At 42.9% G+C, this 14,961-nt stretch overlaps 1 protein-coding gene across 3 annotated transcripts in view; it reads right to left on the bottom strand.

Moving 5' to 3' along the window:
- Positions 1–14,961, bottom strand: part of Wdr59 (WD repeat domain 59) — a gene marked incomplete in the record, with an annotated part of 99,588 nt that overhangs the window by 61,162 nt on the left and 23,465 nt on the right. For all 3 annotated transcript variants that reach the window (XM_017795573.2, XM_029558591.1, XM_029558592.1), the window contains 2 exon segments: positions 1,617–1,702; positions 9,511–9,646. In XM_017795573.2, the coding sequence (XP_017651062.1) occupies positions 1,617–1,702; positions 9,511–9,646 (222 nt within the window).

The following is a 14,961-nucleotide window of genomic DNA, read 5'->3' as shown; positions in this document are numbered from 1 at the left end:
CTTCTCCCTGTAACGGGCACCTGTATTATTACCTGCTCACCAAAAAAAAAGTGGGGGGGCAATTCAACTTAAAACACACAGAGGCAGTCCCTGTACGGCCACCATGAGGTTCTGCTGGGGCTGCTCACTTTTAAGTCTCAGTCCTGACTCAGAAAGGTGTGACTGTTTTTTGTCTGTCTGTCTGTCTGTCTGTCTGTCTGTCTCTCTCTCTGTTCTAAGCATGCTTTCCCTAATACTTTGGGCTTCACTCATTTTCTGAAGTTCTCCTCTCCACTGTGAGGCTCTTTGTCTGCCACATGGCTGACTTCCACGCTGCCTTAACTCAAATGGCATGACTCTCTTTTCTTCATCATCTTCCTCCTCCAGGCAGCTACTGAGATTTAGAGATTGACAGTTTGCCATTCTGGGATTTTGGTAGTGTTGTTTTGTTTTTGTTTGTATTTTGAGACAGTGATACCTTGTCTCCCTGTGGCCCCAGCTGGCCTGGAACTTGCTATATAGACCAGGCTGGCCTCCATCTCACAGAGATCCACCTGCCTCTGCCTTCCTAGTGCTGGGATTAAAGGCATGAGCCACCATGCTCAGTTTCTTTTTTTTTTTAAGATTTATTTACATATATATATGAGTGTTTGCCTATATGCATGCAATGCTCATGGAGGCCTGGAACTAGAGTTATAGGCAGTTGTTAGCCATCATGTGGGTGCTGGTAACTGCACCCCTGGACCCTCTGCAAGAGCAGCCAGTGCTCTTAACTGCTGAGCCATCTTTCCAGCCCCCTAAGGCTTTCCTTTTAACTTCCAATAAAATTGTCCTGAGCTCAAAAAAAAACAAAACAAACAAACAAACAAAAAAACCCATACACAAGCACCCCCCAGGCTCCCCCCCCCCAAATAAATAGACATAAACAGATAAAACAAAGGGAAAACAAAGGATGTAGTCTCTGAATTATCAACAGGCATTATGGCTAAACCCAGCCTCTCTTAGGTAGTGGCAACTTCTTACTTCCTGCCTAATACCCTCAGTCCTGGAAAGGCAGTTCTTCCACAGGACACTCTGCACACATCTGGGTGTCTAACCGTTCCTGTCACTTCCAGGTCATCTTCCCCAGCCCTACACCCCCTAACACTATCTCCAGAAAAAGGAAACAGTGACCTAGAGGGAAAGAGGGTCAAGAAATACTCTGGAAAGCCCCATGTGGGAGGCAACTCTGTGTCTGGGTGGTGGACTGTGATGCAGGAGCTCTGTATAGTAACCCACAGCTGCCACTTGGCATCTCCTTGCCCTCCTGGGCATGAAGGATCCTGAACAGGGAGATTCCGTTAAATAACCTCTCTCCCTCCTGCAGCAATAAGTAGCCCAAACCCTGTACTCTGTGTTGGACTATAGCCAGATCTTCTGGGATTAGTCAAGAGCTACATGGGCTATGCTTCCTAAATTTTACCTGTCCATCTTCTAGGTTCTTTGCCAGTACCCTGACATCTAAGGACCTGTTGGCTACTCAGGGCCAGTGCAATACAAGGGTCAAGCAGGTGGGAACAGTGGCATCTTCATTTCACTCATCAGAGGACTATGACAAAGTGAAACAGGCCAAGAGGCTTCAGAGGGGTGAGGCCTACCTGATCACTCGAGTATGGCCTTGTAAGGTGGTGCCAACTTCCCCACTGCCATCTTTCCACTTATAAAGGTCAACCCGCTGATTACTCTGAAAAGAAACAAGGAAGGCATGAGTAACATTAACATGTACATTAGAGTATATGCCTCAATCTGCTCAAGGTGAATGAGGGAAACACAGCAGCCAGCTTGTGTGCCAGAGATCCTACAGCTTGAGCATTTTTTTTTAAAGACAGGGTCTCCCATAGCCCCAGCTGACCTGGAACTCACTATGTAGACCAGACTGGCCTCTTGATCTCACAGAGAGTCACCTACCGCAGCCTCCTGAGTGTTGGTATTAAAGGCATGTGCAACCACATCCAGCATAGGATGAACTTTTTTAAAAAGTTCTTTAGGCACTGGTGAGATAGGTGAGTAAAACACTTGTCACAAACATGAGGATGAGAACTTCATGCCCAGCATCCATGTAAACAGCTGTGTATGGAATCCTAGTGCTAGGGAGGGAGGGAGGGAGGGAGGGAGGGAGAGAGAGAGAGAGAGAGAGAGAGAGAGAGAGAGAGAGAGAGAGAGAGCTCCCTAAAGCTTTCTGACCAGCCAGTCTGGCCAAACAGGTGAGCTCCAGGTTCAGTGAGAAACCCTGACTCAAAAATAAGTGGAAAGTGACTAAGGAAGACATCCCATGTCAAACTCTTCACGTGCATCTATACACACACACACACACACAGAAACATGTACACATACACAATAATAATAATTTTAAAATTCAAGACTTTGAGATGGCTCAGGAAGTAAAGATACTTGCTATAGGGGAGAGATGGCCCAGCAGTTAAGAGTACTAAGTGCTCTTGCAGAGGGCCTGGGTTCGAAACATAGCACCCACATGGCAGCTAACAACCATCTCCAGTTCCTGGGGATCCAATGACCTCTTCTGACCTCTATGGGCATTGCATGACATGGGTGCACTCACACACATGCAGGCAATACACTCATACACATAAAAAATAAAAATAATAAACGAGAGGCTGGAGAGATGGCTCAGTGGTTAAGAGCACTGACTGCTCTTGCAGAGGACCCCTGCTGATTCCCAGCACCCACATGGTGTCTTCAAACCATCCTTAATTCCAGTTCCACGGGAATCTGAAGCCCTCTTCTGACCTCCACAGCATTGCATGACACGGGTGCACTCACACACATGCAGGCAATACAGTCATACACATAAAAAATAAAAATAACAAATAACATATTTAAAAAATAATAATAAATGAAATGTTTTAAAATACCTGCTAAACAAACCTAATAACCTGAGTTCAATCCCTAGAATCCATGTAAAGGTGAAATGAGAGAATCGACTCCACAAACTATCCTCTGCTACACCTATACCCATGGCATGCACATCTACATTCATCATGCAAACACACACAATCATAATAAATAAAAGAAAGTTTTAAAAAACTTTTCAAATCCATCAGAAACCAACATAAATAGCTAGGTATGGTAGTGTATACCTGTAACCCCAGTACTGAGGAGGCAGAGGCAGAAAGAGTGTTGCGAGCCTGAAGCCAGTCTGGTATACAAATTCCAGGCCTGCCAGGTTACACATAGTAAGATCTGTCTTTTTTTAAAAAAAAAAAAAAAGCTTGGGCATGGTAGCACAAATCTTTAATCCCAGCACTCTGGAGGCAGAGGCAGGTAGATCTCTGTGAGTTCAAGGCCAGCCTGGTCTACATAGTGAGTTCTGGGCCAGCTGGAGCTACAGGGAGACCCTGTCTCAAAAAGGCAAAAAAAAAGTGTAATTAATTAAAGCTTGAACTATCCTCAGCTGATCATGAATTTCAAAATGAAAAGGCAGTACCATCTTTTTATTCTGGGGGGAGGGGGTTCTTTTTGAGTCAGGACCAAAATTCACATAGCTGGAGAGGTCATAGATCTTAGAGAAAATAGCAAGGTGCTCATATCCCTAGGCAAATGTAATTTCTTACTATTACATTAATATGGATCCTTAAATTTACAGTCAAGTATCCCAGTCACCACCCATCAAAGTAGCGTCTTTATCAACAGAGATTATTAGAGTTAGATCACTGGTCACACACAGATTCTCTGTGAATTGCCCAAACTTAAGTGGCACATCTAGGATGCAACCTCTACACCTAAGACTCACGGAACATAGAACAAGGGATGAAGAGAACACTATTTCATCTTTCAAATCTCATCAATGAAGCGGCCTCATGCAACAGCAGGCCAGAAACACAAAAGGCCACAAATGGCCAAAATGCAGAATAAGAGTCTGCAGAGTGTGGGTCCTTAGACAGGACTCCTACATTGAGGTCCACCCACCCAGGGCTCAGGGACCATAGCAGAAGAGGGGGCAGAAAGATTGTAAGAGCCAGGAAGGAGGTGCATATCGAAATGGTCCTACAGGCGCCTGGGACCCTTCTCATACAAACCTACAGCAATGGTGTCAGCATGCACAAGACCCATGCAAATGTAAGCAGACAAAAACCCAGCACAGAACTGTGGAAATGAACAGCAGGCCCCAATCTTAGTCAAAGAATTATTGGTTGCTGGTTACTGCTGGGTAAGAAAGAGCTGATCTTGAAGGGAGGGACTCCAGACAGGCTGACCAAACCCTGGTGGATGAACTTGCACTGAGGGACATCTGGGGACATTAGCTTTACATAATAGGCCTTAACACAATGACAGAGTGTATGAGCTCTAGTTGGGGAGGGGGCTATGGGAGGTGCCAAAGGGGAAGAGAGAAGGGGTGTAAAGATGATTTTTCATATGAAATACACAAAAATTCAATAAAAAATTAAAATTAAAAAAAAGAACTCTTCCTGAACAGTCAGTTCCTGTTGACCCTCAACAACAGAAGATGCCCTGCTAAGCAGATACTACAGATAGTCCCTGACCAGAGTAACTGCCTCCCCTCTCTGAGGGTCACACATTTGACTCTTCAGCCACTGTCACAATGGATGTTTTCAGTTCACTCTTCTCACTGTCAAATCCCCAAAGTCCACCCAGCATGCACAAGAAAGAAAAATAGGCCTGCCACCCAAAAGGTGCCCCAAAAGACAAAACTATACAAGATCCTTAAAATACGCTTCTATCAAATTTCTTAACAGGTTAAACAAAATGGGGAGGGAGAGTTGATCAAAAGAAAATACAACTAACTATGCCAGGAAAAATGAGCACTACATTAAAGCACATTTCATTTAAACCAGGTGTGGTGGAGCAGGCCTGTGATCTCAGTGCCCAGGAAATGGAGGCAGGAAGTTTAAGAGTTCAAGGTGGGGGCAGGAGAGATGGCTCAGCAGTTAAGGCATGCGTGTGCCACCACACATGGCTTGGCTTGCTGCTCTTAAAGAGGACCCAAGTTCAGTTCCCAATACCCAGTTCAGACAGTTTACAACCACCTGTAACTCCAGCACTAGGTGATCTGATGCCCTCTTCTAGGCTCTGAGGGCACCTGCACACACACACACACACACACACGGCACATACACAGACACATATATATGTAAATGGAAATAAATCCTTAAAACAAAAAAAGCACAGAATGAAGAATTCCCCATCTTACAGTAATGTTACCTTCTATTTCTAGGGTCTGCTGGTGCCAGCCTGTGTACAAGGCTCTGTAACAAATCTGGCCTGTGACATTTTTCTACCACTTTGTACAGTGGCTGTCATTATCCACATTATAAAAGAGGCAACTGAGGCACAGAAAGTTGAGTGAATTGCTCAAGAAAAGAGTGTTTAAACTAGGACTTGACCTCATGCTTTTGTAATCCTAAAGCTCTTCCCTCTGCAAAAGGCCTTCCAACCAAAACCAACAACAAATAAATTGAACTTAGGCAAAATTAAAACTTGTGTGCATAAAAGGACACAAGTGAAAAGGCAACCAACAGATTTGGAGAAAATATTTGCAAATCTTACAGCTCATAAAGGTCTCGTATCCAGAATACATGAAGAGTTCTTACAAATCAACAAAAATACAATCCCAGTTGAAAAAGAAGGCAAAAGGGCTGGGAGTGCAGCCCAGTGGTAGAGCACTTGCTGAGCATGTGCAAGACCCTGGGGTCCATTCCCAATACTGAAGCAGGAAAAGAGCAAAGACCTGAACACATAATTCTTCAAAAAAAGGTATGTAAATGGTCAACAGGCACAAGAAAAGCTGTTCAACATCAGTAATCATTACAAAAATATACATGAAATAAGGCACTAATTCACAAATAAATAAATGTAATTTAAAATTTAAAATTGTAGTCACTCTGAATGGTAGCTTTTAAGAAATACAATTTAAATGTTTAAGAACTTTTAAGAAATTGGTAAGGATGTAGAAACAGCTGAACCTTGTGCCCCACTGTAGGAACATGACAGATTAGCTTCCATGGAAAACAGTTTGGTGGTTCCTTCACAAAGTTAAATGCAGATTTATCATAGGACCCTCATGATTCCACCCCTGGGAAATATAAATAAAAATGGCACAACTGTACACATGTTCAGAACAGCATTTTTACAACAGCCAGTTAATATGCCTACCATTGAACAGACACACAATTTACAGTACACATATACAATGGGATAGTCTTCAGTCATGAAAATGAGCGAAGTTCTGATAGTGCTATAATGTGGATAGCTCCAAAACACTGAGTGGAAGAGGCCAGACACAAATCACAAACCACTTATTGTGTAATTTCCCTTACATGAAATATTCGGGATAAATTCATGGAGACTGATGGTCACCAGGGTTACAAGGAGGAGGGAATGTGGAGAAAATGCTCAGTAAGGAGCTATAGTCTGGACTGGTGGACATGCTTTGGAACTAGATAGAGGTAGTGGTTATATCAACTATGAATGTAATAAAGGACACTGAAATATTCACTTGAAAATTATTACAGTAGTCTCCACTTATTCTTGGTTTTTCTGAGGTCAACTGCTCCCAAAAATGTTAAATTTGGCTGGGCATGGTGGCACACGACTTTAATCCCAGCACTCAGGAGGCAGAGGCAGGCAGATCTCTGTGGGTTCAAGGCCAGCCTGGTCTACATAGTGAGTTCCAGGACAGCTGGGGCTACAGCGAGACCCTGTCTCAAAAAGACTAAAAAAAAAAAAAAGTTAAATTGAAAATGACAGAAATAACTGGGTGTGGTGGCAACACACCTTTAATCCCAGCACTCAAGAGCCAGAGGCAGGCAGATCTCTGTGAGTTTGAGGGCAGCCTGGAGTTCCAGGACACCTGGGGCTACAGGGAGACCCTGTCTCAAAAAAAAAGAAAAAGAAAAAAAAAAGAAAGTGACAGAAATAAGGAATTCATAGGTTTTCAACTGTGCACAGTTCTGAGAAGTGTGATGAAAGCTCATATCATCCCACCTGGGCTGTAAACCATCCCATATCATCCCACCTGGGCTGTAAACCATCCCATATCATCCCACCTGGGCTGTGAACCATCCCTTGGTCTGGCATATCCACTCTGAAATGCTTCCTGCCTGTTAGTCACTTGGAAACCATCCCAGCTATCAGATTTTCTCATCAGGTATCATGGTATCTCAAGTGCTTGCTTTTAAGTAACCCTAAATTTACATAATGACGGCTCTACAGCAAAAGAGAAGAGATGCTGGCAGTTTGGATAGGTCAACGAAATGCTGTGAAGTGCCTCCTTTACAGTGAAAAAGTGAAAGCTGTTGACTTATGAAAAAAAATATTATGGGGTGCCAAGAGCTACAGAGTGTCTAATTTATAAAGCGAACTTTTTGTTTTGCTTTCTTGGAACAAGACAGAGTCTCCTATAGCCCAGGCTGGCTTTAAACTCACTATGGAGCCAAGGCTAGACTTAAAACTCCTGATCCTTCGGCCTCTACCTTCTGAATGCTGGGATTACAGGTTTGCACTACCTAAGCTTAACTTTATCATAGGGTGTGTGTGTGTGTGTGTGTGTGTGTGTGTGTGTGTACGCATGTATCTGAAATTTCTCTCTCTCTCTCACACACACACATACACACACACACACACACACACACACACAAATAAATTACAAATACATAAACAGGCTGTCCCCCTTGCCACTCCTCAACAAATGCACTTACAACTCGTACTGAGGCATCAGCCTGGATCGGTGGTTCCCAATAGGGTGATTTTGCTTCCCACGGGACATGTGACAACATCTGAAGATATTTTTGGTTGTTGCTACAAAAGGAAGAGAAGGCTACAGAGATCTAGTAGTCAGGGATCTAGTGGCTGTTACAATAGAAGGACAGACCCCACCAGAAAGAGGTATCTGACCTAATGTGTCAACAGCATGAAGGCTGAGAATCCCTGGACCAAATGATTAGGGGCTGAGGAGCCAAGGGGCCAAAAGGCCCAGAGGTATAAACCAAAGAAAAGCATTCTAGGGCCGCAAGATGGCTCAGTATGTAAAGGTGCTTACTGCCAAGTCTGATGATCTGAGTTTGATCCCCAGGATCCACATGGTGGAAGGAGAAAACTGACTCTCCCAAGCTGTCCTCTGACCTCCACACTCATGCCAGGGCATGCCATGTGTCCCCACACACAAATTTTAAAACAAAGGATCCTAACTCCTAGGAAAGGGGCTTGGAATGGACAAGCAGTGGACTGGGTCTTCATTTTAGCCTAAGACACCTGAGGTAAAGTTGTCTGCTTTGGAAATGATGAGGAAGAGCAGGGTTTGTTCTTTCTCAAGCTGACAACGTGCTCTTCTTCCTTCACTCAGGTGCTTTCTTTCTGGACTGCCAGTCTCAGTCCTGACCAGAGCAGACCAGCATGTGACTGGCCCACCCCCAGGAGATGCCTTTCAATATTCTCCTTTGGGCCAAGTCCAAAACCTATAGTTGCTCTAGAGAAAAGAATGATGACGTAGAACCTGGAGAAGAGTGCCAGAGATGACGAAGCCCAAAATCCTGTGGGAGAATCATAAATTTCTCAGAAAACCAAAGGAAGCTATGCATAAACTCTGGAAAATCTCACATATAAATAGGCACTCAAAATTTGAGGAGGTTAACTAATCCAATGAATCCCAATGAAGAAAGAATCCCACCCTTTGAGTGATGAGGGTTTTTTAAAATTTTTAGTTTATTTTTAGCTGGGCATGGTGGCGCATGCCTTTAATCCCAGCACTCGAGAGGCAGAGGCAGGTGGATCTCTGTGAGTTCAAGGCCAGCCTGGTCTACATAGTGAGTTCCAGGCCAGCTGGGGCTACAGGGAGACCCTGTCTCAAAAAGACCAAAAAAAAAAGAAAGAAAAAAAAATTATTTTGTTTTTAATTGTGTGTGTGTGTGTGTGTGTGTATACATGCACATGTACCTGTACACAGGTGTGTAGATGTGAGTGCACTGGTTCTCATGGTCCTAGAGTTGCAGGTTGAGTCTCTGGACACGGGTGCTGGGAACTGAACTCAGGTCCTCTGTGAGGGCAGAGCGCTGTTGACTGTTGAGCCATCTCTCCAGCCCTGGATGAGATTTTTGATTCCTCTGAAAGCAAGGAAGGTCGGCCCTGGACCAGTCTACATTCATCCTCCTTACAGCATCTTTGGGGGTCATCTGCCACTCAGACCCTGGCTAGTTACACCACTCTGTTAATGAGGTAACTCACTACACAATGAAATGAGGCATCTGCCTGCTTCCCTTTCAAAATCTGGATTCAATCCCTAGAAATATCAAGTCAGACATCAATGGGGCCTGCAAATGTGCATGTATGCATATGTGTGCATATGAGTGCGTACGTGCATGTGTGTGTTTATCTGTAACTTGCCTCTTTCTGTGAGAACCATGCAGACATCATTTTTGGACTGAGCAATGAAGACTGTGTTCTCTTCCCTGTACAGGATACAGATTTGTCAGCCCTTGATGACGCATTTAAAAGATGACATTCCTCAAATGAACTCACCGAAGCCGCAAAATAGTGCGCAAAGCTGTCATGAGGGTTCCACTGCACAGCTCCAATGTCCCATTTGCTCTGGCGGGATATTTTCCGGTGACCTTCAAAAGGGGCATCTAGATTGACGATGTACAGGAATCTGCGGCTAGAACATTAGAGCAATACAACAGCTCTAAGATGAAAAAGCACATTCAGAATTGCATGCAGTTTGTAAATGTGCTCCAAAGGTCCTGAGGTACACATGACATTTACCTACTCTGAAGGGTAAACAACTGACAAGTGTAACTCAAGCTGACAGTCTAGCAAAGGGAACAGCATCCCTGGAGCTACCTCCACAGTTGCCTTCCCTACCCATCTCCACCCATGAGAGCCTGTCTGCTTCCCCTGGATTCAGCTCCAACCTGCTCCTGTCCCAGCCCTTCCCAGAGCCCTAACTAGGACCAATTACCACTTCCATGTTACTCTCATCGCATGGTCTGCCTTTGGACTGCACTTATTTCTGCAATAAGATTACTAAATGTGATGGCTCTTGTCCCAAGTGTCTGGAGAGTAAACGGTATCTTGAATATCTTGTCGGCCCAACATCACCAGGCCCAGAGCTTTACACTCAATAAATGTGTTAAACACACTTATCACTGGGCTAAAATCTCAAATTTCTCTGCAAGTCTGCTACCTGGAAATGAAATTAAATCTATCAGGAAGGGAAATAATAACCCAAGAAAAAGGAATAACAAGGTAACGTATTAAGTGTGTGATAATAAATTTCAGGTGCCTGTCAACATGAAGAATTTAAAAATAAGGATGCCTTGTATTCATTTATTTTTCTTTTAAGTCAGAAAAAAATGCCTGGTATGTGAACCAACACCCTGCAGCCATCCAGCATTGACTTTTCATAGAGAACGCTGAGGACTAGTATGCTCAAGGAAAAAAATCAAAAACAAAAAAAACCAAAACATAAATAGTCCCTGTCCAGAAAAGACACAGAAAATTTTAGATAATGGCAGAAACTCTAAAGAGGGACAATGATTAAGAGAAGAAAGACAGCATGGGGAATACACAGAAATTCTGGAACTTCTAAGGAAGTTAAGCAGAAGAAAGATCCTGGTGCTCTGGCTGGCAAAGGAGTCACCTAATCTCACAATAGGCAGGATGGCACCTTCCCAGTAGCAGAAGACCAGTACAGGCTACAAGCTACACACACATGTGCATCCCTAGGTGAGTTCAGAGATGTTACAGAACAAAGGACAGCAGAGAAAGGGGACATCAAGAGAAACACAAACTAGTGAGGAGCATGTGTGTTGATCTTCATCCCCCACCCCCAGGACCCCACTAAAATATAGTTAAAAAAATAAAGACAGGAAGCCACAGAGCAAAGAAAATGAGGGAGGAAATGGAAAGCAGATGGGCAAATGGTAACTGATACTGAGTAAAGAGAGCTAAACAGGCCCAAGTCTGAAGAAGGGCTTGAGCATCTGATTGGCAGTGTAGGCCTGGGGGGCCCTTCTCAAAGCAAGGACGAGGTGGAAGGCCAGAGCGCAAAAACAGAACAAAACCAGAGTTGCTGGAAAGCCTGTCAACAGTGACACCAGTCATTTTTTACTGCTTTTTAAAGATTTTTTAATTTTAATTTTTATTTTTTTGGTCTTTTTGAGACAGGGTCTCCCTGTAGCCCCAGCTGTCCTGGATTCACTATGGAGACCAGGCTGGCCTCAAACTCACAGAGATCCTCCTGCCTCTGCCTCCCGAGTGCTGGGATTAAAGGCGTGTGCCACCACGCCCAGCTTTGTTCATTTTTATATTTATGTTTGAGTGCCTACACGTATGTATATGTACCATGTGCATGCCTATTGTCCATGGAAGCCTGAAAAGGGCATCAGATCCATCAGGAACTGGGGTTAGAGTTGGTTGTGAGCTGCCATGTGAGTGCTGGGAACTAAATCTATGTCCTCTGGAAGAACAGCAAGCACTCTAGATCACTGAGCCATCTCTCCAGCCCCTATTTATATTATTTTGTGTGTGTCTGTATAAGTGTATGCGCACGTGTGTACGAGTGTGCACATCTGTGCCTACACTCAAAGACCAGAAAAAGGTGCCCTCCTCTATCACTTTCCACCTATTCCTTTAGGCAGGGTCTCCCCCCGAAACTAGGATTTGCATTTTCTCAGCTAGGAGCTGGCAGGCCCCAGTGATTCTCCTGTCTCTTCCTTCCATCAAAGTTGGGGTTACAGGTATGTACAGGACACTCAGCTTGTTATGGGGTGCTGGGATCTGAACTCTGGTCTTTATAATTGCATAGCAAGGACTCTTCAGTGCTGAGTCATCTCCCAGCCCCCACCCTCCTGTTCACAGAGTCACTGATCTCAGTCACTGAAGAAAACTTGAAGGACTGGGGCTAACACAATCATAGGAGGGTAAGATAAGTCAAAGGTAACAAATGCCTTTGAAAGGCAGAGGAAAGAAATGCCTTGGAGCTGGGCATGGTGGTGTATGTCTTTAACTGTAGAACTCTGGAGGCAAAGGCAGGAAGATCTCTATGAGTTCAAGGCCAGTGGGCTCTACACAGTGAGACCTTGTCTCAAAAAGGAAAAAGAAAAAAAAAAAATAGTCTTGGAATCAATATTCTCAGAGAGCTAAAAGAAAAGACAAGAAATGCCAAAAATAAAGAACAAAAAGCATCCAAAGAAATTCAAGGACACCCTCAGGTCATACATACACCTCAGCAACCCCTCAGGTATCTCCAAGCTTTTGAGAGGGAACTGACACTGATTCTAACTACTTGAACAGCTATCAAACTACCTGAAAGCAAATCCTGAATCTATAACTCTGGAGTCCAACCTTGGAAGACAAAAGAAAAATGAGGAACCAAATAGAGGGATGCTTTTGGAAGCCCTTGTCAAGAAACTCCAATGGACTCTCTTTATGAACATTTGAAAATTGTCCTGTTCTTTTTCCTAGCTCCCTGTCTAGAATTTGTAATGCTAATTACTCTTGCCTTTACTTCTCCTTCACATCTCATATTCATGATTCAAGGATAAGAGTTATGCACTTTGAGAGTGTTTTAGATAGACCCACTGAAGGGGTACTCCAATTGCCTCACCCTGAGTCCCTGTTCAGCATGAAAGAAGCCAGAGGGGTCTGCGTCCCTATTCCCTATTGGCAATTTGGGTAACCCCTTCGGAGGATGGCGTATTAAGAATAGTAGGTAAGAATTACCTAGGCAGTTAGGGTAAAAAGACCCCAAAGAAAAGTAGCCAGTTTGTTGGCTAAAAGTCAAAATGTCCTTGGGACTGTTAGCAACATGCTCTGTTTCAAAGGCCAAAAATGTCAAAAGAATTTGGGAGCTTGTATCTAATGCTTCAAAGATTTTAGGGTTACCTCTTCAGAGGGGGGAAAAAACCCCGTGAAAATAAATATCTAAAAACCCCATGAAAATAAATAAATGAGGGCTGGAGAGATGGCTAAGTGGTTACGAGCACTGACTGCTCTTACAGAGGACCCGGGTTCGATTCCCAGCACCCACATGATGGCTATGAACCATCTTTAACTCCAGTTTCAGGGGAATCTGAAGCCCTCTTCTGACCTCTGAGGCATTGCACGTCATGGTTGCACTCACATACATGCAGGCAATACACTCATACACATAAAAAATAATAAAATAATAATAAATAAAAATAAATGAAAAAAGAAAAAAAAGAAAAAGTCTTGGGGAGATATGGGAGGTGTTGGAAGGGAGGGAGTCGGGATGATCAAAACACCTTATATGCATGTATGAAATTCTCAATAAAGTTTTTGTAAAAGTTAAAAAAAAAAGAAATTCAAGGAACAGGAGAGATGCTCAGCAGTTAAAAATGCATACTGTTCTTAAGGCTGGAGAGATGGCTCGGCAGTTAAGAGCACTGAATGCTCTTGCAGAGGACATGGGTTCGATTCCCAGCATGCACATTGAGGCTACAAACCATCCTTAACTCCAGATTGTAGAAGAAAATTTCCCAAAATTAAAAAAAAGACATACCCATACAAATACAAGAAGCATTATAGAACACCATATAGACAGGACCAGAAAAGAAACTCTCCATGGTACATCATTGTGAAAACACTAAATGTTCAGAACAGAGAGACAATACTGAAAGCTGCAAAAGAAAAACAAGTCACATACAAAGGAAAACCCATCAGGATTACAGCTGACTTTTCAGTGCAAACTATGAAAGCCAGAAGAGCCTGGACCAAAGTATTCCCAGTTCTAAATGACCACAGATGCCAACCCAGATTACTTTACCCAGCCAAAATGTCTATTATAATTGAAGGGGAAAGAAAAATCTTCCATGACATAAATACGCTGAAGGAATTCATGTTCATAAAACCAGCCCTTCAGAGAGTTGTTGAAGCAACACAAAGAGCTGAAGAAAGGAACAACTATACACAAGGGGTTGCAGAAAAAAAATTCAATGAAGGTATAACTATGGAAATGTACAGCTATATCAAGAATGTAAAAAGAAAAATGACAGGCTTCAATACACATCTTTCATTAATAACTTTAAATATCAATTGACTGAACTCCCCAGTCAAAAGATACTGACTAATTGAATGGATTAAGAAACAAAACCCATCTTTGTGTTGTCTACAAGAAACTCATCTCACTTTCAAGGGCAGGCACTACCTTAAGGTGAAAGGATATAAAAATATACCAAGCAAGTGGTACTAAGAAAAAAACAGGTGTTGCCATTCTAATATCTGAAAAAATAGACTTTAAACATCTTTGTCTCAGAAGAGACAAAGAGGGCCAAGTCATTCTGATCAAAGGAACAATAAACCAAGAAGATGGTACAATCATGAACATATATTCACCAAACTCTGGTGCACCCAACTTCATTAAAACAGTACTACAGGACTTTAAGACCCAGATTAATCCCGACTCATTAATAGTAGGGTACTTCAATACCCCATTATCACCATTAGATAGGTCAACAGGACAGAGAATTAACAGAGAGACATCTGAATTAAACAATACCATACATCAAATGGACCTAACAGACATCTACCGAATACTCCACCCAAGCACCAAAGAATATATTTTCTATTCACTGCCTCATGGAATCTTCTCCAGAATCGACCATGTACTGGGGCACAAAACAAACCTCAATAAATACAAAAAGATTGAAATAATTCCATGCATTCTATCAGACCACAATGCAATAAAGCTTAAAAATCAATACCGGAAGACACCCTAGTAACTACATGAACAAATTGAGATTAAACAACACACTCCTGAATGACGAATGCTCAAAGGAGAAATTAAGAAAGAAATAAAAGTATTCCTGGAACGAAATGAAAAGGACAATAGAGCACAACAAAACCTCTGGGACACGCTGAAAGCTGTCCTTAGAGGGAAGTTTATAGCTTTAAATGCCTACATCAAAAATCGGAAAGAACACAAATAAATGACTTAACATTGCAACTCAA

This window comes from Nannospalax galili, unplaced genomic scaffold (assembly GCF_000622305.1).
Source record: "Nannospalax galili isolate Female #2095 unplaced genomic scaffold, S.galili_v1.0 scaffold568, whole genome shotgun sequence".
NCBI lineage: Eukaryota > Metazoa > Chordata > Mammalia > Rodentia > Spalacidae > Nannospalax > Nannospalax galili.
This window is presented reverse-complemented; position numbering and strand designations above follow the sequence as displayed.